The sequence below is a fragment of the Rattus norvegicus genome, chromosome 7 (assembly GCF_036323735.1).
Source record: "Rattus norvegicus strain BN/NHsdMcwi chromosome 7, GRCr8, whole genome shotgun sequence".
In the NCBI taxonomy this organism is placed as follows: Eukaryota; Metazoa; Chordata; class Mammalia; order Rodentia; family Muridae; genus Rattus; species Rattus norvegicus.
In genome coordinates, this window is record NC_086025.1 from 97,807,532 (window position 1) to 97,834,663 (window position 27,132).

The 27,132-nt window shown below is 42.0% G+C and overlaps 1 protein-coding gene and 1 long non-coding RNA gene across 13 annotated transcripts in view; one reads left to right on the forward strand and one right to left on the reverse strand.

Moving 5' to 3' along the window:
- Positions 1-27,132, reverse strand: part of Asap1 (ArfGAP with SH3 domain, ankyrin repeat and PH domain 1) — a 307,170-nt gene that overhangs the window by 132,178 nt on the left and 147,860 nt on the right. For all 12 annotated transcript variants that reach the window (XR_005486633.2, XM_039079180.2, XM_039079174.2 and 9 more), the window contains one exon: positions 1,383-1,455. Coding sequence is in view for 10 of the 12 variants with exons in the window: in XM_039079180.2 (XP_038935108.1) it covers positions 1,383-1,455 (73 nt within the window). In the remaining 2 variants the exon portion in view is untranslated. The remainder of the gene's footprint in view (positions 1-1,382; positions 1,456-27,132) is intronic.
- Positions 19,643-26,559, forward strand: LOC134479921 (uncharacterized). Its single transcript, XR_010053836.1, has 2 exons — positions 19,643-19,816; positions 26,242-26,559. It is a non-coding gene; the product is annotated as an uncharacterized LOC134479921 (long non-coding RNA).

Consider the following 27,132-nt stretch of genomic DNA (forward strand, 5'->3'; position numbering starts at 1 on the left):
AAAAATAAAACCACTATAATTATATTTACTTGTATCAGATAAAAAAAAACTGACTTATAAACAGTCATTACTTACTTGTGTTATTTAAATATTGTGTCATTTTCTTGAAATATAGAGAAATGAGGTAGTGGTATAAAACATGATGATAATGTTGTACAATGTTCTAAGGTGTGGGGAGGAGGCTGTCAAGAGCAAGTTTTCCCTCAGACTAGTGATTTTAGTTCTGAGGGTGTGTGAGGAAGGCAGTTCTGGGGTCAGGTTTTGCCTTGCTCACACTTCTTTCAGCTCTATAGCTGTATAATAATAATAACATTAAGAAGAACACTGAGTTTACTGAACTCCGACGATATAATACAGAAATGAGGTCCAAGTCTTTAATAGTACCATCCCATGTATAGAAAGCAGGATGCAGTTCAAGGTGGTTTTGTTCACTGTTCAGCTTCAAAGAACGTACTCTTTCCTTCGTAGTCAGCCATCTTCCCCTTCCAGGCTTTCTGTGCATTAGAGACACTGATGTATCAGTGAAGTGACTGTCTGCAAGTGAGTTGTGGCTGCAAAATGGTATCAAGGTGACTCAGAGACCTTGAAACATTTGTCCCAACCCTTTCCTGGGGAGCTAGAACCTACTAATTCTTGTAAGTGCCCACTAATTTAATTAATTTGGATTAATCACATAATTAAAATTCTAAAATATTAATATATAAATAATATTCAGGTATATAAACATAAAATATATAAATAATATGATATCATAATTAATTAATTATTAAGGGGCTGGGGATTTAGCTCAGTGGTAGAGCGCTTACCTAGGAAGCGCAAGGCCCTGGGTTCAGTCCCCAGCTCCGAAAAAAAAGAACCAAAAAAAAAATAATTAATTATTATATAACAAATATTGTTAGAGAGTTACAGAAAGTCTCTGGATCAATGTTAAAACATTAAATTTAGTTAACTAAGTTCTCTGGCATCATTAAAAAACCACAGCGGGCATTCAGTGAAGGTAGACATTTCCCCCCTCACTCGCCTGCAGGGTACATTGCCAGCACTGGTTTTCAGTGTGTACAGGCGCACTCAAGAAGGAAGAGACTCCTGCGTGTTACTGGATCACAGGCTGACAAAGCACACAAAGAGACTGTAAGTACCTCCTGACAACCATCGGCCACCATTCTACTGAGTTCTTAAAAGATATTAACACTGACTTATACTACAGAAACAATGACAGGCTTTGGCTGAGAGAAGAGACAGAAGGGAGAAAAGGAGAGAGGCTCTATTCTTTGGCCTCCTTCCCTTTTTCATCTGTAAAGATCTTTTGTGAATATTCTACAGTGTGACAGACAACTCGGAACATTATTAATGCGTTATGGGAGCACTTGGTAAGAACTTACCTTGACCAGAATTATATATTGCTTTCACAGATTTCTTCACTTTCTGGAGGGCTGTTCTATCTTGGTCTAGAGCCTAAAAGAGAAAGAGAGGAAAGGGGTGTTAAAAAACTTTGGTACATTAAAAAAAATGCACTCCCAGCTCCATGTCTTCTGGGGAGCCCCAGAGCGGCAGCACACTTAGAAACAGCCGGCCGGGCCTCGCTTTGCATACAAATGTAGGGTCATGCGCAAGGCTCAGCGCTGTGTGAAATGGTCAGTCTGGTAGCCTGTCAGTAACCATCCAAAGAAATTGTATTGAACCTTAAGAACTGCTTCCTTCTCTCACACGTTCCTCGCCTGTGAAGGGAGAAAAAGTAGGATGACACCATAAGCAGGGATCTACACTGATCCTAGCATCTGTTGTAAATACACCCAGAAAAAAAAAAATCTGGTGAAGTATAATAAGCAGGAATGATCTTTTCATAGTGCTTTTGAAGTTGATAATTTCTTTAATTAAAAAAATTCCCAGTTTATTAAAATCAAAGATGAAACTGATGATTAAGCTGAATCCACCCTGCCTTAGCCTCTCACGTGCTGGAGTAACAGGTATGTATGTACTACTACACCCAGCCACTGGCTCACGCTCAATAAGCAGAGAGCCAGGACCACTTGTCACTAACAGACGATAGCTTGAAAATCGCTATGCTCATAAGCGCTCTTCTGACCAGTGCCTCAGCCATTGCAAATGTCATGTGTGCTGTGCCAAAGAGGTCAGGGCATGTTTTCCCAGATGGTTTTAGGGTAGAGGTAAACCTTAAGTATTGGAGAGGTTTGAAAACAGAAGGAAGATAACCCACATTTAATAAATACTTAGTACAGAGTTCACATGAATTATCCCACATGATTCTCAGAAATAATTTGTAACATAAATACTACTATGTCTATTTTATAGGAAACAAGTTTAGAAAGGCCATCATGTCTGGGGTGACACAGCTGGAATGTGAACAAAGACTTGACAACAGAACCTTCCCTCCAACCCTGCCCAGTTCTAATCTGTAACAAGATGAAATGAAAAACTGCAAGTAATCACTGGGAGGGAGGGCAACCCACCATTTTCTAGAGAAGAAACCATTAGTACGGACTGTCAACATGATGGGATTTAGAATAATTAAGAGACAAACTGTGCGTGTCTGTCAGGGTTTCTAGAGAGGCCTAAGTGAGGGAAAGTCCATTTGAAAGTAGGCAGTACCACCCTGTGGACTTTGTTCATGGGCCGCCTAAAAAGCAGAACTGGGAGCTCAGCATTCATCACAGTCACTTCCTGGCTGCAGGCACCCTGGGCCCAGTTGAGGGATGTTCTTCCCACAATCGACTACATTCCCTCAAATGTTGCAAGCCAAACTCAACCCTTCCCTTCCTTCATCTGTTTTTGTCAAGAGTTTTGTCACAGCCACAAAAAGTAGCTAATACACTGCTAGTACAAGAAAACGGAGAGACTGGGCAGGAGTGTGCACTCTGATGAACTGTGTGAACGACATGCCATCAGCAGCATATACTTTTACATAGATATTACTGATTTTCCTCCAGGAGGAAAAAAAAGCCCTGGGTGTGAGAAAACGATCTATCTCATGTCCCACATCAAGAGGAGAAATAGCTTATGTGTTTTTGAGAGTGCTCCCCATCGCCGTGGGAGTGTGCCTGTGTTTTCCTCACTGTAATTTCAAAAGAGGAGACAAGATGTACTCTCAATTCACCTGGCAGTTAAGCTCCAGGGTCTATGCAGACAGAATCAGTTCACACACTGTAATGCCTGTGTATATTTGGAGTTATCAACTTCAACAAGCGAAATATGAGGAAGATTTCAAAACATAGTATGAGACACCATGTAGTTTGCGGTGTGTGTGTGTGGGGGGGGGGTGTGCTAAAGGGAGAGGCAATGTCTCAGAATTCATTTTAGATGTTTTCCCAGCTCATCCGCACAGGCAAAGAACTCCAGAGTACAAATTCATGTACTTTCAAAGGTTTTTAAGAGCATTTCATCTGTCAGGTACACCCACAGCTAAATCTGAATGATGCTTTTTTTTTTCCTTGAAACCCTTGTATTTTTTTTTTTTTTGGTTCTTTTTTTTTTTTTTTGGAGCTGGGGACCGAACCCAGGGCCTTGCGCTTCCTAGGCAAGCGCTCTACCACTGAGCTAAATCCCCAACCCCGAAACCCTTGTATTTGGCCAGTGGCAAAGTGGGAGCAGCCAAGTAAAAGTATTTTTATGAGTCCCACACTGTAGAGAGCTGGATAGATGGTGCTGTCCTTCAGTTAAACCAGGTCCCCTTCAGAAACAACACCTCTAGATGTGCTAAAAAGTTCCATTCCCTCAAGTGCCAAACAACTGCAGAAACTGCCTGTGAAATGTCACATGTAAAGTCAGATGAGGGCTAAAAGAAAAGCGGTACACATAGGGTAGATTCCACAGCTGCAAAGCGTGTGACAAGATACGTGCCTGCATTTCTTACTGTGCATCTGAACCTAACCACATCACAAGGGCAAGAGCAGGGTAAGACAGGAGGGGTGGGCCAGTAAGCAGCACTCTGTAGCTTTTGCCTCCAGCTCCTGCCCTGATTTCCTTTGATGATGGATTGGTATGGAAATGGGCCAAAAAACCCTTCCTTCTCCAAACTGCTTTTGCTCACAGTAGTTTGTCAACTAAGACACCTACTCTTGCAGGTTTGAGAGAATTCAAGATGACTGTGGGAGCACATGAACCATGCCAGAGGCAGATCTGCCCCTTCCACTGAGAGAATAAATTCAGTAACCACAAAATAAACAAAAACCAGAACAAGTCTGAAAATATTTATCATTTCTAACAACTGGAATTAATTTTTATGAACTCATACAAGCAATATGCACTAGTAAGTGGACATTATGTGTTAGAACAGAGACCCCAAAGTGAGTGAGATGTAGTCAGTTTATTTAGGATATACTTTGGAATAGCAAATTCAGTTTCACGGACACTGCAGTACCTGCTGTGTGCTAGGCATTCCCCATGGCACCTTGACCTTCAGCTCTTGTGCATGGATAACGACCCTTCCTTGTCCCCGAGCTGAGCAGTAATGGAGAGAAGGAATCGGGCATCAAAGACAAGCCAAGGCAGCAGGCAAAGCAGACCCAGGAGTCGAGCAGCAGGGACTGCATTCGCTGAAGTGAAGCCTAGGGGCTGTGACTCAGCTTGTGTGTCACCTGGCAGGTAGGGAAGGTTCAGTTAGGAAGCAGCAGCTCAGGAGACCCGACTACAGGGGAGGAGACACATGGCAAGAGCAGCTTCTGGGAGAAGACGCAAAGATGTTATCATTTGTTAGTTTCAAGATTAGTAGGAGTCAAATGAGGCCGCTAAAAGAGGGAAAATTATCAACCTAAAATAAAAGTTGATTTGCATAATGCACCCCAAAAATGGAAAGTTGATGTATCAAACACAAATAAAGGCTTTAAGCTGTTTATCTCACTGTTGGAGACTATTAAAAGAATTTAGAAGATTCCAGCTCTCCAGATATCTAATAGTCCTTGTTGTGCCTACAGCGATGGTTGCTCAGAGTGGGTGGGATGTGGCCTAGAGATACATTTGTAGGTAGTACACTGCTAAGTTCTGGGCCCCAACTTGATGACTTACTTCACAGTTCAAAACTCTGGCAAAGTTTCTACAAATCATTTTCAGTGACAAATTGTGGACAGTTCCAAAGAGCTATCCCATGCCAGAAAACAGCCACCAAGCGAACATCAACCTTCTACACCGAAGCAAGGTGCAACACAGAGCAGTAACTGTAGGCATCAGTTAGCCTACAAGGTAGAAACTGAGGGGGAGGACAACAAAGACACGAGTGAGGTCAGCTATTCAGCAGGTAATACAGCGTGCTTTGCACTGAAAGTATCTAAAACTACAAGTCTGCAGAGCCTAACCCTGTGACAATGATGTCTCTCTTCCATGTGCAGATTTAGAATCCCAGGTTTTATTCTAATCCCGTGTAAGAAACTCCTTCTAAACTAAGACAAATAAAACAACATGGTGGGGGCCTGGGTAGTATATGTAGTATATGTAGAATCATTTCCTGAAGGCTCATTATGGCCACAACAGACCCAAGTCTCATACTACCTTTCAAGTCAGTCATTTCTGTGATGGATCAATAATAAAATGATTTCATTTTCCCTGGTGAAGGCCAAGAACATATTACCATGGAACAACTACTGAGGTTGCAAAGGAAGCCTTGTACAAGTCCTCCATGAAACAGACCAATGCAAACTGCATGGAGTGAAGAGCCTGGCCCCTCCCTTCCTGTCCACTTCTACAGACGGCACTGCAACCCCAAAGAGGGCAAGAACTGCTGGAGCAGCAGGAGTCAGCCTGGGCCAGTTGTCTTATCTAACGTTCAAACCGCACTGCCGTTTGTGTAGACTGCTGAATCCACCAACTTGAAGAGAGAAAGTAGGACCATAGATCCTCTTCAACATCCTTGAAGGTAATTTGTCACCAAGTTCCGCCTGTTTGTGGACTTTATAAAGAGAATCAAATCCTAGTTAGAGGGAATGGCCAGGACTGAACTCTCAAGAAATCTCACTCTCTGCACTGGCGGCCTACCTTGTGGGACACACTACCTAACGTCTCATCACCAGCAGCAGTGTCCACAGCTGAGGAGACCTCAATGTTCTAGCAATTCTACCAGCTGCTTAGGGCAGCACAACTTAGTCATGGAGCTGAGACCTACTGTAAAATGAAATGTGGTGCTGCTGTGGCTGTGAACACAAGAAAAGAGGCCATCTCGACCTTTGCACTTCCTGTCTGGCTATCACTTATTGGCTTGGTGATGACAGTAAGCTTAAGACCAAGACACTAAGTGCTGTTCTTGCTGCTGTGTTCACACAGCAGGTTGAGGCTGCTTTTCCCCTCCCCAAGGGACTCAAATTCTTATCTTAGCCCAATTTGCCTTTTGTGCTAGCTAGGTTTTACAACAATTTGACACAAGCTAGCATCATCTAAAAGGAGGTTACCTCAGTTAAGCAAATGCCTCTCTAAGATGCAGGTATAGGGCATTTTCTTAATAATGGTGGAGAGGGTAGTCTATTGTGGGTGGTGCCCTCCCTGGGTTCTATGAGAAAGCAGGCTGAGCAAGCCATGGGAAGCAGGCCAGTAAGCAGCACCTCTCCATGACCTCTGCATGAGCCCCTGCCGACGGGTTCCTTCCATGTTTGAGTTCCTGTCCTGACTTCCTCCAGTGATGGACTAAGCCAAATAAACCCTTTCCTCCCCAACTTGCTTTTGGTGGTGATGTAGTTTCATCACAATAGAAACCCTAGCTGGTACACCTTCCTTTTCCAGACTTATAACAAATGCTAGTATGTGTTATATACATTACCTTACTCAGCCTCACAGTTAATGTACAAGGGGGTTTCCACCACCTCTGCTTTACAGACTTGAAGAAAACTGATGCCCAGATGACACTCAATTGTGCAGCTTGTGAAGGAGACAGGTCTCTTTGAAGCGGAAGCCTAGGCACAGCTGTAACATTGCCTGTGAACTTTCTGACCTGCAGAGAGTGTCAATCAAGAAGGGAACTAGTGGGAGGTAGGGGGACTGGACAGGGTAAAGGGTGGTGAGTATAAATAAAGCACTTTACATGCATATATGATAGTATCATAATGACACTACTATTCTGAACCATCATAAGAAATGGGCAACAACAATTCAGTCATCAGGACAGTAGCAAAATGGTTCCAGAAACCCTTTCCTTTACCTTTTAGGTATCTCTGTGATGAAGCCTAAGGCAGACCAAGATTGGTGGTCTCTTGAGAGTCCCAAGCCTTTCTGAGACAGGGAAGGGTAAGGGCTACAGTTATATAGCAAAGTGTTAACTGGTGCTCACTGGGACTGCACTAGTTGGTTGGTTCAGACTTGAGCTGCCTATGAAACATGTCTATATTTAAGTTCATTGCTAAATATTCTCCCTGGCATAAGGGTATTAGTTAAAAGGACAGTGGGGTTTGCCTCTTGACTCAGAACTGAGCATTCTTTGGGCGTCAGTGACAGAAGCACCTCTTTGACAGTGGCCACCACATTCATTAAAACTAATGCTGTCAGGTGAACTGAGCACTTGCTCACAGAAAATAGATTTGCCAATACAAACTAACAAAATAGCACTGGAGATACACAGGTTTCTGAAAAGCAATTGGTGCTTTCAAATACTGACTTGCTGAAAGAAATCACTGAATAACAGTTAAAAACGAAATAGAATTAGTAAAAGAGAGAGAACATTTCTACCTTGGCATTTCCCATCTAGTTTACAACCACAGACAGGTCACTCGAGATTAGCCTGCACAGAGGAATATAATGGCATCTGGATGACACCTACAATAGGGATCCTTCACTCAATGATCTGCTACCCCAGATGCCAAGTCTACATCTAGAAGTCCAGGTGCCCAGTAAAGACAAGACTTCTCCATCAAGATGTGGTGAGGCAGAGAGCAAGTGTGTGCCAACATTGTAAGGAGAATGTTTGCAGTTAGGCATCAAGGAAGCCTGTCATCCCAGAAAGTAGGAAGTCCAAGGAAGACTGAGAGGTTAAGGTACTCAGCAGGAAGCCACTCAAATTCCCTCTTCTTGAGCTCTTTGTAACAAGCAGGACAGAAAATGCTGCCATGACTATTTCAACAGCACTGCCTAAGCCTTCTTTTGGCCCTTGCCTTACAAATATATTTCCCCACTATCCAGCTAGGTCCATTAACAGCCTCTTGATGGCACCCATAGTCATCCCATCCACCTTTGCACCAAGGTGTAAATGTTCCTAAAATGTGAATCAGATCATGTCACTCAATGGCTTTTTAGAGAATATTAATTTCTCTAGAAGACTGAAAGAGAAATCCTCTATAGCTGTCATTATGATGTGATTAAAATGTCTTTTAAAATATATATTTATATATGTATATGTACACATACACACATACACATAATTTTTTGAGACAGGATTTCTCTGGGTGTAACCCTCACTGTCCTAAAATGCTTCTATGTACACTAGGCGGGCCTTGAACTCAAGAGATCTGCCTGTCTCTGCTTTCCGAGTACTGGGATTAAAGGCACGTGCCGCTACCACTCAGCTTAAAATAATTCTTGTATACCCTATCACAAGGTTGATTATCTAAAAACTTTAGTCCTTTAACAATATCTTCTAATTCTCACCATGCCTATTCTGCCTTCAGAATTTCAAAAAGACCCAATGACATGTTTAACTCCCATAGAAAATAGGGGAGAAATAGCACATACTCATGGTAATTTCCTGTAGCCTTGCAAATTGTACATTTAAAAAATTAGTAGAATATTGTGTTTCAAGAGCTCCTGTCTGGGGCCAAGAAGAAAACTGTAATCACAGCAATTACCTTGTGAACCTCTAATTTCTGCTGGAGCTGCAAACTTTCGAGTAGCATACCCACCCACGAGTACCATGGTTCTTTCATCTAGAAGCAATTTCTGTTCCATTCTTGGAAAATAATAATTATAGGTACAGCAAGGTATTTAAGGGGAGAAAAAGTCATGAAAACACCATTCCCATGCTATAAAACACTGAGAGTTCCGAAGGAAGTAAAACCTTGACCAGAACAAGGCTCCCCAGTTTGTATGTGTCAGGAGCTACCCCAAGAGAACATGAGTTTATGCCGGAGAACAGACAGTAAATTCCTGAGCTGGTTAACCTTTAGCGACCCCAGGTTCTGGGATCCTACAGTGTTCTAGTAAATACACTGTTTGCGTCTTGACCCAGTGCTTGAACACATGCTGCAATAGCTCATACTCACTGAGGTTCAGTCAAGATGACAGCAGGATGGATGCTGTCCCATGCCAGAATTTAACTACAGCGTTTAGGGACTGTCATATGGAGCAACACTACCTAGGGTCAAATTCCACCTGCACTTCCTACAGGATTGGCTCGCATTAGACAGACCCTGCGCTTCAGTTCCCTTATCTGCAAAACACGAGTGTTTATAGAAGGCAATTTTGAGTAGATTAAGTGAAAAATCAAAGCAAATAACGTGCTTTTAATGATATTTGGAACAAGTTCTCAGCCAATGTTATCTAGAATTGATGGTGAAAGGCATTTTGATTTATTTACCCCAAGTTTCGCAAGGGATGAATAGTTGACAAGAACATTTTTTAACGTAGATGGTGGAGCTACCACATTAAATCCCCTTTCAGCCTCACTCTTCCTTAGACTGCTGACTTTACTAGGATATATACAATGGTTTACTGTAGGGTGAGATGAAAGAAGGCGACAACTTCAGCCTGAGTTTTCATGCTATACAGCACCACACAGAGAATATACCTCTGTGTATGACCATATGTGAACATTGCAATCATACTCAAAACACATTTGAAGACACACTATAGTGGTTTGAAGACTACTATAAAAACAAGTATATTCTGAATACTATTCATGCCCACAGCATGATGGGACAGGCAAAGTAGGGGTTGGCATGAAGCATGCCCAGGACTGCCTGCTGTATGTATGCTCTAAGACAACCCTGTACAGCACCTCAAAGGCATTCCTGGGTTGGGAATGAAGCCCAGTGGCAGAGTGCTAGCCTACATGTTAACGCCTTACATTCAATCCTCAGCTTTTGGGCACTACCAAGAAATTAGTGGGCTTTAAAGCATTAGCAACTAATCTAATAACTTTAAACTTAGAATATTGGCTAACATCAAATGGTGTTAATATTACTTAAAATACAAAGTTCTGCACATTTTCTTGTCACTTTTAGTTACTCATTGATTTTCTCAGGCTTGACAGCAAGCTCCTGACTCCCCAAGTCATCTTGTTGGCTAAAAAAAAAATAGTTTCAGTTAATGTTAAGCACAGTCCCACTGCTCTAAAAAACCACTTTCCTTTTTTGCTGACCTCCTCTCTTAGTAAATATACAGAGTCTCTACTTAGGTAAGCAATGTCTTACATGTAGCCTGCACTCAGCTTTTCTCCCTTACTAGTAGGTTGCAAATCACTGTGTTTTTCTGTCTGGGTGTTACCCACTGAGCAGGTGAGGATGGCCTTTCATCCCTCTGATAGTCTTCTGATTCTTACATTCCTGTTGAAAGCTAGGGTAATCTTCCATGTTTTGAACGATTTTTATATTTAAAGTTTAATTTTCAACATGAACATTAAGCAAAAAGTTGCTTCTACTGAAGACACTCTCAAGTTGTGCACTTGTGTTTTACACATGATTATGTGTGGGTACCAAGGGTATTTGTTATCATATTAATAATTCATGATGTCCCTAAGTTATTATATGGATAAAAAGTCTGAAATAAACATCACAAAGATCTAGCTAATCCTCTGGTAAATTACATTTCATTGCAATTTAGGACACTGGTTAACTTAAAGTGCAGTCTTCTTAAAAGGGTTCAAAGGCTAATGTGAAATGCCTGCCCTACCCAGCACGGGACAGCTGGTTCTCAGCATGCCTCTCTCAGATAATGCTCTCTAAGGATCAGCTCAGACACAATGCCTGACTAGGAGGAGGCTTTTCCCAGACAGGGGACCCTGAAATACTGAGTTACAGAAGACCGAGATGGACGGACGCTGTAGTCCTTGCTCAGAAGGACTCAACATCATTCACCACTGGGTGCTGTTTCCTTAAAGGTAAAATCTTCCCCTTTGCAGTTCTTAAGTTCTCTATTAATCAAACCTTTGAAATCAAATCCTACTTCCTCAAGATGCACATTAGCATGACAGAAACTAGATCCCACTAAATGTCAGGATTTTCATTTTATGGAATGAGTTCTTTTATAATGTGCACAATCATTCTTAGGCCCTGATATGTGTGCAGACTATTATATTAATTGATGTGTGTACACATCCATATAGCATTTCACACAAAAATTTTCATCCCTACTCTGATGATTAATTCACTTGACAAATGTCCCCAGTGGGACACAATATCCAAGAGCTAGAAGTGCAGGGGCAATCTATGACATCAGGGGTTACTAACGGGCCACCTTAATCCCATTTATTACTAGGTCTCTAGACACAAAGTGTTTGAAAACATGAATGCTCTTTTATTGTATGTCATATGAGAATGTAAAGAAAAATGCAACCACTCAGAAAGGTAGTCGATTTTAGAAAATGTTTAATCTTAAGATAAGATAAAGGAAGACTTTCTTATTATGTTACACTTTGTAGACTGAGTTATATTGTAAAGAGGGGGTAGCCTTCCTTTCAGTCCTTTCTCTGCAGTTATGAGTGAAATTAAAGGCTGTAAATGATTTAAAAGTGGCTTCTATTTTTGATACTAAGAGTGGAAAATGGAACCCCTCTACTTAAGGCAGTTCTAGTTTAGTTAGGGAGTATTCTTCCTGCAAAGCTTTAACTTTATGGTCCATGCTCCGGTTGAGGTAATGGACTCCATGTTTGGAGAACACACTCAAAAGCTTAAGTGGCCTAGGAACTTCTCAATGTTATCTACCTACTTTGGTGTCACTTAATACCATGTCAAGTGATTCAGCACAGTAACCCTCTTAAGTTATTCCACATCTCAAAAGTGAGCCTGGAGTCCCTTCACCATCCAATGATGTGTGACAGACACAGACAAAGTTTATGGTCCAGCCTCAATAATTATACATGGTTTGACTAATGTTTGCAAAGGTCTACAGGAGGAGCAGTACTTGTTACTAAAGTTCATTCCCCCAGTGCAGGGGAATAGGGGGGGGCAGTAAGGGGGATGTACGGAGGGAATACCCGTATGCGGGAAGGGGAGGGAAAAGGATGGGGGGTTATGGACAGGAAACTGGGAAAGGGAATAACATTTGAAATGTAAGTAAAGAAATATCTAATAAAAAATTAAAAGAAAAAAAGAGTCCATTCCATATTTTTTTGTTTGATAGTTGTGGTAAGGCATGAGGTTAATGGATTTTATATACTTAAAGTACCTTTAATTTAAAAAACTACAACTACCTCCTTGTTCCCAAGGGGGATTCAAGCTAGTGATATTCAAGCTAGCTTCTGAAAAATGCTATATTATTTACATAGACCACATGCTAGTTCTTGTGGTTATTTTAAATCTCTAGGTCTCCTGTAACACCCCAAACAGTGTAAATGTTACATAAATAGTTATTTGAACAGATCATGGTGGCACGGGCCTGTCATCCCAGCTACTGAAGTAGCTGAGGCAAGAATATCTTCAATTAGAGGCCAGCTCAACAAAAATAAACAGGATATACATATCAGTTTATATCCAAGGCTTCCCCGTCCCCAACCCAAATTTCACTTCACATACACGGAAGCTGAGGGTACAGAACGCCTCACTTAGATGAATAGTTTCTCAAACCCAAAAAGGAGACTCAGCAGGTTACAAGCTCCGTACAACACCTTCTCTGAAAACGTTCTTTCAGCATAGGATGGTAACACTCCTACAATCTTAGTGCTTGTAGACTGAAGCCACACATCATAAGTAAAAGGCCAGCTTGGACTAAATGATGATTTCTATGCCAGTTTGGGCTATACGATGAGACCTTGCCTCAACAAAACCAAACAACTATTTCTTGTTAGTATGGTGGGGTTGCATAGCCTAGATTGGGTTTGGACTCTGAGTGTCAGGCATGTGTTCTAATCCCTTGGGGATTCAGGATCTTTTTTTTCCCCTTTGAGTTGAGGGTCCCACGTTGCCCAAACAGCTTCCCGTGCCGCTGAGAATGGCCTAGGAATCAATCCTGATTCTTCTTCCTGCCTCCACCTGCTGAGTGTTCAGATTCCAGGTGTATATGTCCACACTTGGTGGGATCAGGGTCTCACTCCACTTTTTAGCACTGTGAAGGTGTACATACTAGATGACCCATAAACTAACTGCACCTGTTACTTCTTTGACTGTAGTCCATACATGGCCGTCTTTCTTCCAGTTCTTTTCTAGTCTTAGTACAATAGTTTCTGGCTCTTCTGATAGATTTGTAAGAGACACTGATTTGTCTCCTCTTAACATTCAGAAATGTCTCTGCCTCAATTCTGATTATTTCTTACTTTATTTCCTCCCAACATCAATTTTGGGGTAATTACCAAGGAGGTCTTTTTCCTATGTGCTCTATCCCCAAATTTCTAGAAAGCACTTGTGTCTTTTTTTCTCCGATTCCCTTACCTCACCCCCACCCTCATTCTTTGAGCACTAAATAGAGGATAGGAAGTTCTGAAGAAGAAAGAAAAATCTCCCCAGAGATTTACAAAACCCACAACGTGAACTGACTACAGAAACAATGGTCTGTGTAACTCAGGATCCTGACCTGATGACTCACTCGCTAAACAGGCTAGAGTTTCTTCCATGCCTTGGGATTGCTTAAGATCAGAGAATTTCCCTGGGGATTTTCCCAAAGCCTTCACTTGCTCCCCACAAGCTTCAAACAATTTCTTATTTTCCACTCCCATTAAAACCTGTTCCCCTTTCCAGCTAATAGTAGGGGTAATTTCTCTTTAAGTTCTACTCTGGAGAGAAAATCCTGCAGTGGACGCTTGGATACTTAAAATTCGCTTTAAACCTTTGCCAGCTCTTGTCTGTGGAACAACAAGGACTCTGCCTTGGGAGCAGGGTCTCCCAAACCCCATTTACTTCTCATAGCAAGGGCAGTCAGGCAAAACTGAAGCAGAGCTCTACTAGACATGCTTTCCTCATGGGCTGCTTGACTACTCTAAAACACCGTGCAAATTCACATAACGCAGAAATGCGGTTCTGTACTAGACGGCACAATCAGTGCTCAGTGTCTGCTCACACCTGCTCACTAATTACCATGCACCACGGCCTCCTGTGACTGGAGTGCACTTTAGAATTTGTCATAGAGTGGACAGAGTCGAAGATTATTTTTATTCACATGTCTTCACTTGAGGAAGACAATGTACTATGCTGGATTCGCTCTTACTCCAATGACTGTTTTACGGGGCAAGATTTCCACAATTTCTGCATTTTTTTGGGAAAGTTCTCCTGAGGATAAAGATATATTAAGGCTTTCGCAGTAACCCTATTTATTTATTAACTATCCTAAGAATTAGTTTCATAAATAACGTACAACTGACTTCTCTCTTAAAAAAACTAAAAAGAGATAATCGATAAAATACCTACCCCCTCTTCCCTCCCAAAATAAGAAAAAAGGTCTGGCAGGACAGCTCAAAAGTTACACCCACCAGCTCCTTCAGACAACCCGGTTGGAATCCCAGAACCCTATTTCAGTGCATAGTTGCAATTCCAGCCCCCAGGGGATCTAACACTGCCTTCTGGCCTTCTTAGGTACTGTACCCATATGATGCACAGACAAACACTCAATTACATAAAATGGTGGGAGAAAAAAATAAAGACAAACATTGTTCACTCACAGATCTTCCACTTTCCCCTCAGTTCAGCAGGTACTTTCAATGTCTCTTGCATTTCTCCAACATTTCGAGGTCCTGCATTGTAAAGTGTATGTGCTACTTAGCTTTAACTGTCAACCTGGCACTGCCTAGAGTCATCTGAGATGAAAGCTTCAATTGGCCAGTGGGCAAGTCTGTGGGAGAGTACTGACACATACTACAGGTGACACCATTTTTGGGCAGCTCACTATGGGTGACACTATTCTTGGGCAGGTAATCTCAGGCTGTATAAGAAAATGAGCTAAACACAAGCCTGCAAATGGAATTCTGTCAAGACTTCTTACCCTGACTTCTCTGAATGATGGACGGACTATAACCTTAAAGTATAAGCCAGATAAAGCTTCTTGTCATATTTTATCACAGCAGAAGGAAGGGAACCAGAGCAGTGTGTGGTGGTGAGAGATTTTCCAGTGGGTGTGTACTCTGTGCTTTCTCTAACTCATTAAGCCACTCTACTCTGACTATGGGGCTACTAGACCAGGAGCTTTGGCCAGCAGGTCCTCTGCAATCAATGAAGTTCTTTACATTTGATGATAATTAGGACTCGGTTGAAATGGGAAAACTTTAATTTCCAATAGTCAAAGGTTATCTGCATTTTATTGTACTACAGAACTAGAAGAATCTTATGTATGGATGACATAGCCTAATTGTCATATTTATTTACAACAAAAGCAAAAACCAAAACCCTGAGAATCTAAACGACTTGCCCAAGTACAGAGTTTGGACTAAATGCAGAGCTGCCTCTTACTCATGGTGTTCCTATGAGGAGGACGGGAAGGCAACTCCAGGCTCCAATGGCCTATGAGGGCATTTGGTTCCTCAGAAGCTCAGTAAATGGGAGGGCAGATCCTGTGATAACCCCAAGTGCTTAGCAAACATGGGTCAATTAGGTCTCTAAGAGGATACAAGCTCCAAAAGCAAGTTTGGGAAGGACCAGAGAAAGAGGACGGTGGGAGGCTTGGAGGAGCCTAGGGGATCTTTAATGGTGAAAGAGGTTGAGATGAGGTCATGGGTGGGGAGAGCCACATGCACGTTGGTGTGGTTAAATTGGAATCTGGTAACCCCTTAGGCGGAAGAGCCCTGGGAAATTTATGTAGTGGTGACATGTTCAGTTCCTGCTTTTAAAGAAACTGAGGCAAGAGTGTAGTGAGTGTGAGGCCAGACTGGGCTAACAGCAAGTTCCTATCTTAAAAACCAACCAACCAAATGTGTTTGGCCATATGGAAGGGGGCCAAGTCACCGACAAGGAGGGACCTGAAGGGACCAAGATTATAGTCACAGGATCTCATCTTACCTGAAATCACTGATGCCTGACCTCCACTCCTACTAACTAACACATTCTTAGTACTGTATTTACAGAATAAACACTTGTAGAATAAATAAAATATGTTTAGCAGCCAAAAAAGGACAGATGAACTTTATTACTTTAAAAATTCAAATAGGAGTAACCTCAAAACACTGTAAACCATCATAATTTTCTCTTAATACTCAGCATGTAAAGAAAAAATGTATTTTATACTCTATTTCTAGAGCTGCTAAATAAAACTGTACATGTGGGGTATTAGATATATTAAACAAAGTTTCTGTGTGGTCCTTTTCAGTAGGCACTTAGGATAAACATCAATCCTTTATTAAATAAAAAAGTCACTGAATGTTAACTGGAACCCCGAGTTCTACAAGTATCTGCAATATTTAAACTAGAAGAATGTCCCACTTTGCATGACCCACACTGGAATAAAGGCGATCATAAAGTTTTGAAAAGACTTACAATAGGCAGCACTGAACACTGTCCCCCCTTCCAAATTTTAAGCAAACAGCTCCTGAAACACAACTTTATCTTCAGATACATTATTAAGTGTTTTGAACTTTTTTATTTTAGCAGAAGAATAAACATAGGCTCATTTCAAGGCCCTGACCACAGGATTTCCTTAAATGATGCACTAATGACAAACACAAACCAGTGGAAGGCTTGACTCACCATACCAGACTTTGCTACATTCCAAACACAGATCTGCTTCCTATCAAGAGAGAACTAGCTCCACAAACAAGTTTCCTTTAACCACTTGTCTTGTGAATATTTCTGCTTTTGTGTAACATGTAATCAAAGGACAAGACCCCTATCCCCAGTGTTAGATGTGTGAATAGGAATAGCTCCCACTTACTTGTCTATAGTGCTTGATTACAATTAGTCTGAAGCTAAAGATGAAATTTTTAGCTTCGAAGACTTTTCCTCTGGCTGCACTGCTAAGATCACCAGGGAAGACAGGCTGACCCAGCAACCTAGAGATGTCTATCTCACTGTTGAAAAGGGACGAGCTGGCCTATCAGATCCCACTGCACAAGCTCGAAAGAAGGGGTGGGAAATATGATGTACAAGTCATAACTGGTGTTGACCAAGTGTTGAGGAAGAAACACCACTATAAGCAAGAAACAAAGAAAAGAAACAGATACAAGTCTATGTAGACAGAAAAGAAGAAATTAATACAAGAAAGGGACTACAACAGGGGTCAGGAGGTAGGAAAGCCAACAGCCCTCCTTCTGAGGGAGCTGACCTGAGCCCTACCTAGCTCAGGAGGTCCAAGTGAAACAACCTTCCTTATTTCATGCACAACCTACACATCCCTATACAGTGAGGCACACTGATCTCTGCAGGGCAAACATACAAGGCTCAGTAAGGTCTATTACAAAGCTCAGCTGACCTTCAGTAAGCTACTTGAAGTTCAATTACTGATTCTGAGTGCTTCCTATGCACTTGGCACAAGGAAACACTATCTAACAAGGCAGGCATTCTCAATTATTTTAAAAATGAGGAATCTGAGGCTCAAGGGTCACATCTTAACAAATGTGATCCACAAAAGCTTTTCTTACTCTACTACTTTGTGTTGGAGACAGCAGCAGTTATGAGAGACCCCATGAGAACTGATGAGAAGGAACAACACAACTGGACAGGGAGAGAATTCTTAAACATGATGGGGACATGGCATGGTATGAAGGCCAACAAAGAAAGAGTGTATGAAGTGCTTGGTGTTATCTCCAGACAGGAAGGGACTTGAAAACATCAGAGATGGGCTTAAAGCATATAGATTCACATCAGAAATGGAAATCAGGCAGCCCATCACACAGTGAGAAGGGGTGGGAGGGATTAAAGTATAGATACTCCTTCAACTTTTTACCTGGTAGAAAGATGTCACTAAGACCTAGACACAATCCTGTGATTCCCAGCCCTTAGTCCCACTGGCTCAGCCTTCACTCATCAGTCTACAAATGGTAGTGGTGTAACCAGGCAGCTGAGAGACAGTATGGCGCCTATCATCTTCTCTAAAGACCTGGCTAAAGCAACTAACGGGCAGCCCGTTCTATGGTGATGGTTCTTACTGGACAGCTGTGCCACACACCGCTGACGAAGCAACCGCCAGCATCAGACAGCACCACAGCGTTGGCACTACACTATTACTGTCTTAGCCTCTTCCTTCTGGGAACACATGCCAAGGAGATTGCTCAGTTGGGAAAAAAAAAAAAAGGCTAATGACTCAGATGTGGATTAGAGCAGTGCTGTTTACTAGCCAAAATTTAGGCAATCTCCAGAGAGCTGGTAACACAGAAATGATTTGGGAAAGTAACAAACAGTTCCATACAGTTCCATATTATGCTACTCAAAAAACTATGGAAAGACTACAAAACCATAAAACAATATAAAGCATGAAGGCAAAGGCCACAGTTTAAAACAAGAAAAAGGAAAAACTTAAAAATTATAACTAAAAATAGTTGGGTTAGAGGCATCACGGATGATCTGTTCTCTCCAAATATTTTTAAAAATCCAGTATTGTATAGTATGTTAATCTTGAAGGGAAAAAAATGAAAGAAATTCAAGGCCTCTTGATCACTCTGTACTTTAAGAACCATTTACAATCGCCACAAAATTACACTGCTGTGTGTTGAGCTGAGTTCTTTCCCTGAAGCACTCTCACAACAATTTGCCAATGTTAGCTTACATTATGCAGGACAAGAGGAATATCAAATTACTTAACACGATTCAAGAAACCTGAGGGAGGAGGAGGAGGTGGAGGAGACAGAATAGTCAAAGGCACTTAAGCCACTAACAAAAACAGCACTGTGGCTCCTACATAAAACCATTATTGGCCTCCGTAAGTCATTATCAGTCCAATAATACATTTCTGTTTCAGACTTTAAAAAGTGTACTTGAAACCAGAACGGGCCTTGAATTTCAAACACACAGAACTAAAGGAATGCCGCAGAGGGAGAATTAAGGCCAACTAAAATTGGCCTTTTGTCTAGAAAGCATTCTTCAATGTTAGGGGGAAAAGCAGAGGCTGGCTCGGCAGTGGATGAATCTGAAAGTAAAATCTGAGACTTGCAGAATCACCCACTGGCCAAAGCAGATGTCCATGATACAGCTTCCACACAAAACAGTTATTGTGAGAGTGGACTGTAGGTAAGAAAACTGTTAGCAAGATGCTCTGGGACAGACCAAACAGCTAGTGACATGTGCTTACAGGTCAACAGCAGGAGAGAAGAAGAACATTAAACGTGCATGCAAACACACCAAACTATGTTACAAAAGCCGCCTCTCAGGGGTCCCTCTCCAAGACTCATCTTGCTGTGCTCAGTATAGAAACATAGATTTTTTTTAAAACTGTGTGACTGTTTGCCTCATTTTGTGAATCAGGGATCCTCATGTCCAAGTAAAGAAAGGTTTCCATCCTGGTAATAGGTGGCAGCATCAGGGTGCGAAGTGTAGGCTTGTTTTACATCACCCGGATACACACTAGAGTCATTGGGTAGAAAGAGCCTCAATTGAGAAAATGTCCTCACCAGACTATGGGCAAAGCACACAGTGGGAGGTGCCACCCTGAGGCTGCTGGTCCTGAGTGCTATAAGAAAGCAGTCGGAGCAAGCCAGTAAGCAGTATATATAGCCTTTGCTGCGGTTTCTGCTGGCTTTCCTCAGTGATGGAGTGTGACCTGAGAGTTGTAAGCTGAAATACGCCTTTCCCCAACACAACATGGTGTTTACTACAGCAACAAAAAGGTAACTAAGACACGGGGTAAGGTTCTTATTTTTTCCCTAACATTTCTTTCTTTATTATGTGTTTGTGCCTGTGTGCTACATCTATCCCATGGAAATGAAAGAATACTGTATACAGATTGGTGTTCTCTTTCTACAACGTGGGTCCTAGGAATGGGACTCAAGTCTTCAGCCATCTCACCCATTCACTGATTAAGGTTTTGCCTTCTCTGGCCACCTTCGTGTTTCATGTGTCCTAGAATCACAGCACATTGACACATTATGGAAACTATAGGCACTCATCAAACATCTCCGTGAAAGGCCTAGACCAAGCCATTCCCTGATTTGAATTGACATTTTCCCTTATTAGACCAATTAGGGGTGTGTGTGTGTGTAGAATTGCATTAAATTCACATTAGGACTGATATTGTGACCTCCAGCCTATCTAGACAATTCCTGCAGCCACTTGATGATGCCAGACACTAACATTCTGTAACCAGGATCAGTTGTGTGAGCAATGGTAAAAAGACAGCTCCACTTGTCTACAACGTTCACTAGGTGACTAGGTACAGAGCTAAGTATCTCACACGTTCAAAGCTTTTCACATTGGTATTTTATTCTAGGTGCATAAAAATTGTCGTTTGAACATAAAAGAATCATTTAATTAAAAAATGCAGAGGGACACAATTATACAGAGCCCACATGCTTACCTCATATATTTCTGTAGAAGGTTATTTGGTTCTAAGTTAAAACAAAAAAGTCCTCCAAAGAAGAGGCATCTCAGGAAGGAAGGTGGTGTTTTTCTCACAGTGGAAGCTTCTGGTAAATACAACTTTTGAAAACTCTTGTCTGTTCAGTCTGTTCAAATTAGGTTTTCCTAGTGAGTTGTACTAATTTCATGTGCTTTCCAAGATCTTTCCTGTGTCCCGTCCTCAATGGGTCTTTCATGCCAGAGCAAACAGCAGTCACACGCACAGCCATATGCTAAGCAGTATCTTTCCAGGCACCTAACACTGCATTCTGAAGCCCATCCTGCCTGGGTATGAGAACTGCTTCTCAGTCCCAGGAAAGCCTCATGTCCATCAGAACAGCCTGCTCAGAACAATCTTAGTTTCCTGTGGGCTACTCTCAGGTGCCTTCCTTTACTGTTCTTCAACTCAAACTTTGAAAACAGTATCTGGAGGGAGCTCCCTGATGTGGTTAGATGGGCTGAGCGGCAAGCTCCAGGAATCCTCTTGTCCACTTCACAAATGCTGGGACGACAGGCACATACCAACATACTTAGTTTTGTACTTGGCTTTTAGTGTGGGGATTCAAGCTCAGCTCCTCCTGTTTGCACAGCAAGCATCTAGTGATTGCACCATGTTCCCAGCTGCTTTTTTGCTGTTGCTGTTTTGGGGTTTTTGACAATAAAGTACTGGTCATCAAGATGCACTATTCACATACCAACCACATCACTTGTATGCCTTGTAATTTCTAGGTTTTTTTTCCTTAACAAAAAAAATTATAGCTCACATAGTATGGGTAAGAGGAGTATTTCATGCACCACATCACACAGCGCAGAAAAGGAAAGCAGGCACATTTCTTCCATGTGCACACACAGAGCTCACACTTGAGCTGCCCACCTAACTGCAGTTCAGAGCAGCTCACATAGTCACATTCTTGCCTCACTTGTCTCCCTGCATTCTTTAGGAATATGAGCAAAGTCCAAGTTCTAGTGTTAAGTTATGAATCAGGGTGATCGCTTCCTAGTCTAAACATTGCTTTCTTGGGTGGTAGGTCACAGGTTAGAAAACAGCCTCCAGTGAAACCAGGCACGATCATTCCTCTCCATAGCCTCCTTTCCTGTTGGAAAGGATGGGGGAGATTCTTATATCGGAAGAAGGAAAACCAAGAATTATTTGTTGGTCTGCTTTGAATATACCCCGTTGGCTCATGTTTTGAATACTATTCCCTGCTGGTTGTGCTTTGGGAAGTTTGGTGAGCTTTTAGCAGATGGGGTCAAGCTTGGAGACTTGAGTCACTAGGGCAGGCATTTGAAAGCTATACCTGGTATGTCTACAGTCTCATTGTCTGTGCTTCCTCAGTCACAGGCTGCCCTGCTATACCTCTCATGAACTGAAAACCTTCCCTTATTGTTTCTTATTCCTTTCTTGCCTTTTGGTCAAAGCCACACAATAGTAACTAACACACTATACAGTTTGGGTGCAATAATGCACAACTATCCAATTATACATCTGACTTTCCTTTTTTCTTCTAATTTATGTTATGCTTCCTTGTTCCAGCTGGCTAGAGTAAATATTCTCTGTCCAATTCAAATGTATATTGCATCTAACTACATCATATATTTAAAACAAAAATTACACACACACACACACACACACACACACACACACACACACACACACAAATATATATCTCCATCCCTTTCCCAGGTATGGATTGAGAGCTATGTACAAATAATAGTTTTTATTAGCCTTGAAGAGTAGATACCAGGCTAATATACTCAAAACAATATTTGTTAAGCTCAGCCTCCTTCTCTTACCCTATCCCCAACTTTTCTGATTTGTTTTGGTGTGTGTGTGTGTGTGTGTGTGTGTGTGTGTGTCCGTGTCACTAGTATAAAGTCCAGCACCTTCCATATGGTAGGCAAGCATGATGCACCCACTTGCAATTCCTGAATCTTACAAAACAGGCACCTTACATGAGCATTCCAAATTTCTAGACAGTTGCATGGTAATAAATGAACAGCTAAAAAATCATGCTAGATTTCATTCAAAGAAATTAAGCAAAGGAATGAAAGAAATCTATATAGTATCAGTTTCCTAGGAATATTATCCCTTTTTCTAACATTTAGAAAACTCAACTGAATTACACTGCCCACTGTATGGTACTGTAATACATCTGTTGGATTTCAGCACTGCCTAGGTCTTAGATATAAGAAAATATAAGTTTAGACCAGAGCAGGTAAAGACCTGGTGGGGTAGCTAATGCCACAGTCAACCCTGGCATAGGTGCCATACTCACTAGCACGATTGTGATGGGGGGAAGCCTCCCAGTTCACAGCTCTGTAAGTTGTTTCCTTGACTTCTTGGCACTTCTCTAATCTTACCACTCAGCCCCACAAAACTGAGGTGAAGGGGGGAAAAAAACCAAGAGACACATATAAACATCAAGTAAATCCCCCAGCTAAGGATTACACATGAGAATTTTAGACTTAAAAAAGAAACTGACAAAAATGCATTTTGTGATTGTGCATTTGCTTTATCTTTTCATTTCAAATTTTAATATCTGGGTATTATTATTATTATTATACACAATACTTATTTTTGTTTTCAAAACCCCAGGGCCAGAAACAGAGAAGTCAATGAAGTTTTAAATGTGCTATAAAAATAAAGCAATAAAACACAAACAAAAGAGGAGGGGGAGTGTTGCCTTTACTCTTTCTGAAAGCACAGCTGTAGCTGAAGTATGCTGTTTTAGAGTTAGTGCTTTTCTGAATCCCCCATAATAAGCTTTCCCGACAGGCCAAAGTCAATGCCAAACAACACTCATCTTTCTGGCAACGCTAAGAGGGCAAGCTAACTCAAAAAGCCAATGGGAAACGGTGTTACCAGCAAATCAACAGATTTTAAAAGTTGATTTTAGTGGCATTACCACTTCAGAATTAACATTAGGACATCTGTACTTGATCTTTCTTGGAAGAAAAGCATCAAAACCAATGTAGGTCTGGGCTACAACTCTGTAGTAGAGTGCTTACCTAGCATGGGTTTGCTCTTTAACACTGCTAAGTAAAACCAACCAATCAACAAACCAAATAAAAGTAACATGTAGAACCACTCCATAGAAGTGCCATGGCAGACTACATTAGGCTTTGTTTCTTCTACTCAAGGGGACTTATAGAGGGAGTGGAATAGGCACAAAGTGGTAGGAGGGGAGCAAAGGACTGACCCAGGAACAGAAACTAGAAGAGAAATAAATTGCTTTTTTGGTTTGCTTGTTTGTTTTTAAGACAGTCACCTGTCATGATGTGGAATCTCAGTTCAGACGAACAGGAAGTGGTCATAAAGGCAAAGACTAAGAACCTTGTATCTACTTGCTAACCAGCACTGCTGGGGAGCCTCACTGGGCTCTTCCATACCGAGAAAACCTGGCTTAGAAGGCTAGAACCAATGGTAACAGTAAGCTGGGGCAGTTACTGTGCAGAAGACATGAACACCCTTTCCACCAGTCTGTACTGGGGCCCAGGTGTTGGCACATTTTTAAGGCTTGCCAGGTGATCCACATGAGGCAGCAGGAGCCAAGAACACTGCTCGGTGTGATCATAGTTGACACCACGAGCTTATCTTACTATTCTGATAAGAGAGCTCATTCATTCTTATTCCTCCAATCCTTGAATCCCCCACTGGATAGTAGGGGAAGCCCCGGCAGAGACTTAGCTGCTACAAACTCTGAAACGCTGGAGGGCCTTTTTTATTTGAGTCCCCACTCTCAATGCAACAAGGAAATGTGTGTAGTGACACTCTTCAGGTTAAACACCTTGGGAGGAAGGGTCACCTCCTTTCTGCCCAGTGACAACGAACACTTCTCTACTTGCACTACATACGTCCCCAGTAGGAAGTACCAGGTCTAACTGACAGTGGGACTTGAGACTACTAGGGGACAAGCCTTGATGTGTTGGGGATAGAAGGAGTGACAAGGAAGAAGATGGCGGTCAACTGGCTCTTGGTGGCAGCACTCCATGGAGGAGTCTTGTGTTGACAGAAATGTAGTGGTGAGAATGCTAAATTCTTTTCTTTGGTAGAGAGACAAGAATATCTAGGTGACTGAAAGTCAGGCTGCAGAATCAGAAAGCAGTGGTTCTTTGTCTGAAGCCTTCTGCGGGACCACTCAATCTACTGTCAATCCTAAATGGAAAGACAGAAAGAGATGCCTAACCCCTCTTGTGCCACAGGCTGTCATGTGATATGGCAAATTAGACTTTCTTCTCATTGTCTCCCATGGCATTCACTGCCAGGCACATACTTTTGAGCTTTAATACTTAATGAGAGTATTTTATTTCATCCAAGGCTGACTGATCAATGAGGGCTCATTTTTTTGGGAGTCTTATTTCCTTTATTTAGCAGAGTACCAGGCACAGCGCAGATGAAGTTAAATGAAGGAATCTGTGTTTTCGTATAGAGTACTGCCCCCAGAAAGCCCCCATCAATCCCACCAGTACATGATCTGATTGGTTCTTAGTCATAGTTACTGTCACTCTTATTTCCGTCCTCTTGTAGAAGGCCGATGGAGGATGAACTCCTTTTCTTCCTCCTCACTTACCGCACTAGCCTGGAAAGAGGCTATCTAGTGAGGCTTGTGCAGCAAAGTTTCTGGATACCATGGCTCCACAGTCAGACTGTAGCTGGGGGATCTGGGCTAGTTCTCTGATCTTCTTAGGCTTAGTCACTTCACCAATACCGTAGGAATAAGTAACCATGTCCACATAGAGTTTGGGTGAGAATGCAATGAGAGTATATAAAGCTGCCAGCATCCAGAAGGCACTCACAAAGGGCACTCCTTGTTGCCTTCTAAATGCTTTGAGGCCCACAGTAGGAAATTACATTATATTCCTGACCCCAGTTGAAGGAAATCACTGAAGAGTGAACAAAGAAAGCCTATAGTAGGGCTCGCTGCAGATCAGAGAGCAAAGGCAGTCCACTAATGCATTTACTAAACAGTCCTGGAAAACAGAAGTAATATCTTTTATGTGGCAGTACTTAGGCATATTCAGAGGGAAGACTCAGGGTCAATGCCCTCTCCATTCCCATCTCCCTGAGGACTCTCCTCACGCAAAGCCTGGGAACCAGAGAGCACTTTCCAAATAGGGTTCCTGACACTGCTAAAGGATCACCCACAGAAGAAAAGTGTCTATTACAGGAACCATGTGAGAATCTAGACAGAACTGCTTTCTTGGTTTTTTTGGTCTGATTCTCCTTATAAACACTAGAACTGTAAGCTCAAAGTACCCTTCAAGTCATATTTATAAATGTGATGGTGCTGAAAATGACTGCGCCTTATGAGAGGCAACTTCTGCAACAGGAGTCAATCCGGTACCACAAATATACCTTTATGCTAGCAATGTAACACAAAAGAACTCCAGTAAGTAGCTAATTTGGCATTGATGATGGAGCATGAAGTCCCTAGGCATTCGAAACTCCCAGAGCAAGGATCCCTGTGTGCTTTGAGGGTATGTGCATGTATGTATGTGTACATAGTTTCAATCATTAGTCTCTTTTATTTGTGTGATGTTTAGAAAGCAAGCTCATATACAACTTGAATTTGTTTTATTACTGTGACAAAAGCTAGATTTGTATGCATTAAATGACCTCTCTAAAATTATATAGCTAGTAATTGCTAAAATCAATACTTCCACTGTTTTTTTGTTTTTTTTTTTTTTTTTGGCACAGCCAATTATGCACTACAAGCAAGCAAGCTCCCTAGACAGCTGATGTCCTCTGCCCCTGAGAGAGCCTGAACAAGAGAGGCTGGCATGCAAATCCTGCACAGAGTCACCTCATGGCATTCTGTGGAAGCAACCAGGCCACAGCTGAGAATATCTAAGGGGGCACCTAACCCACATTCTGACCAGATTTATGATGAAGAGAGACAGGCCCAACCCAAATTAAAGAAAATGAAGTACACAGCCACTGACTGTGTAAGTTCAAAATGGAAATATGATACAGTTCTCCTCAATGCTCTGTGACAGCACAAGTGACCCTAAACTGACAGGAAACCGAGTCCACAGAAGCCAAGCAACAGCACTGGAAATAAAGGAACTACAGTACACCATTGGCCCTGAGGGTCTCCACAGACACAGGGAGCCCAGTTGCCCCGAATAAAGGGACAGAGGATCCTGCCTGTTGTGAGACCCCACCTGGAAGAAACAGTTCTCTCAGTTCCTCAACCATGTTTTTCTCTAGGTGAAGCCTACTTGGCTAACAGTTAAGTAGCTAGTGATTCCCATGAGAATCACTCTTTTCAAACACAGACACTGGACCTTGCGGAGACCTCCCAGTTGACAATGTCCGCATTGACTTTGATGCCCACTCTGGCTGAGGACAGCAGCCCATGGTAACCAAAGGAAGAATGAGGACAGAGGAGCTGCAACAGGGTCAGGAAAAGGATCCAAAGTGTGTCTGTCTCATCTTAATCTAGCAACGTGGATCTAGTAAGAGCCAGTTTGTAATGCTTACAGTGTCTAAAAGCGGAAAACCACTCACAATCATTAGCCACCCAACTCACTTGCTATGCAGATCTTAAGACAATAAAAAAAGATAAAACAGATGAAATTGAGGTTG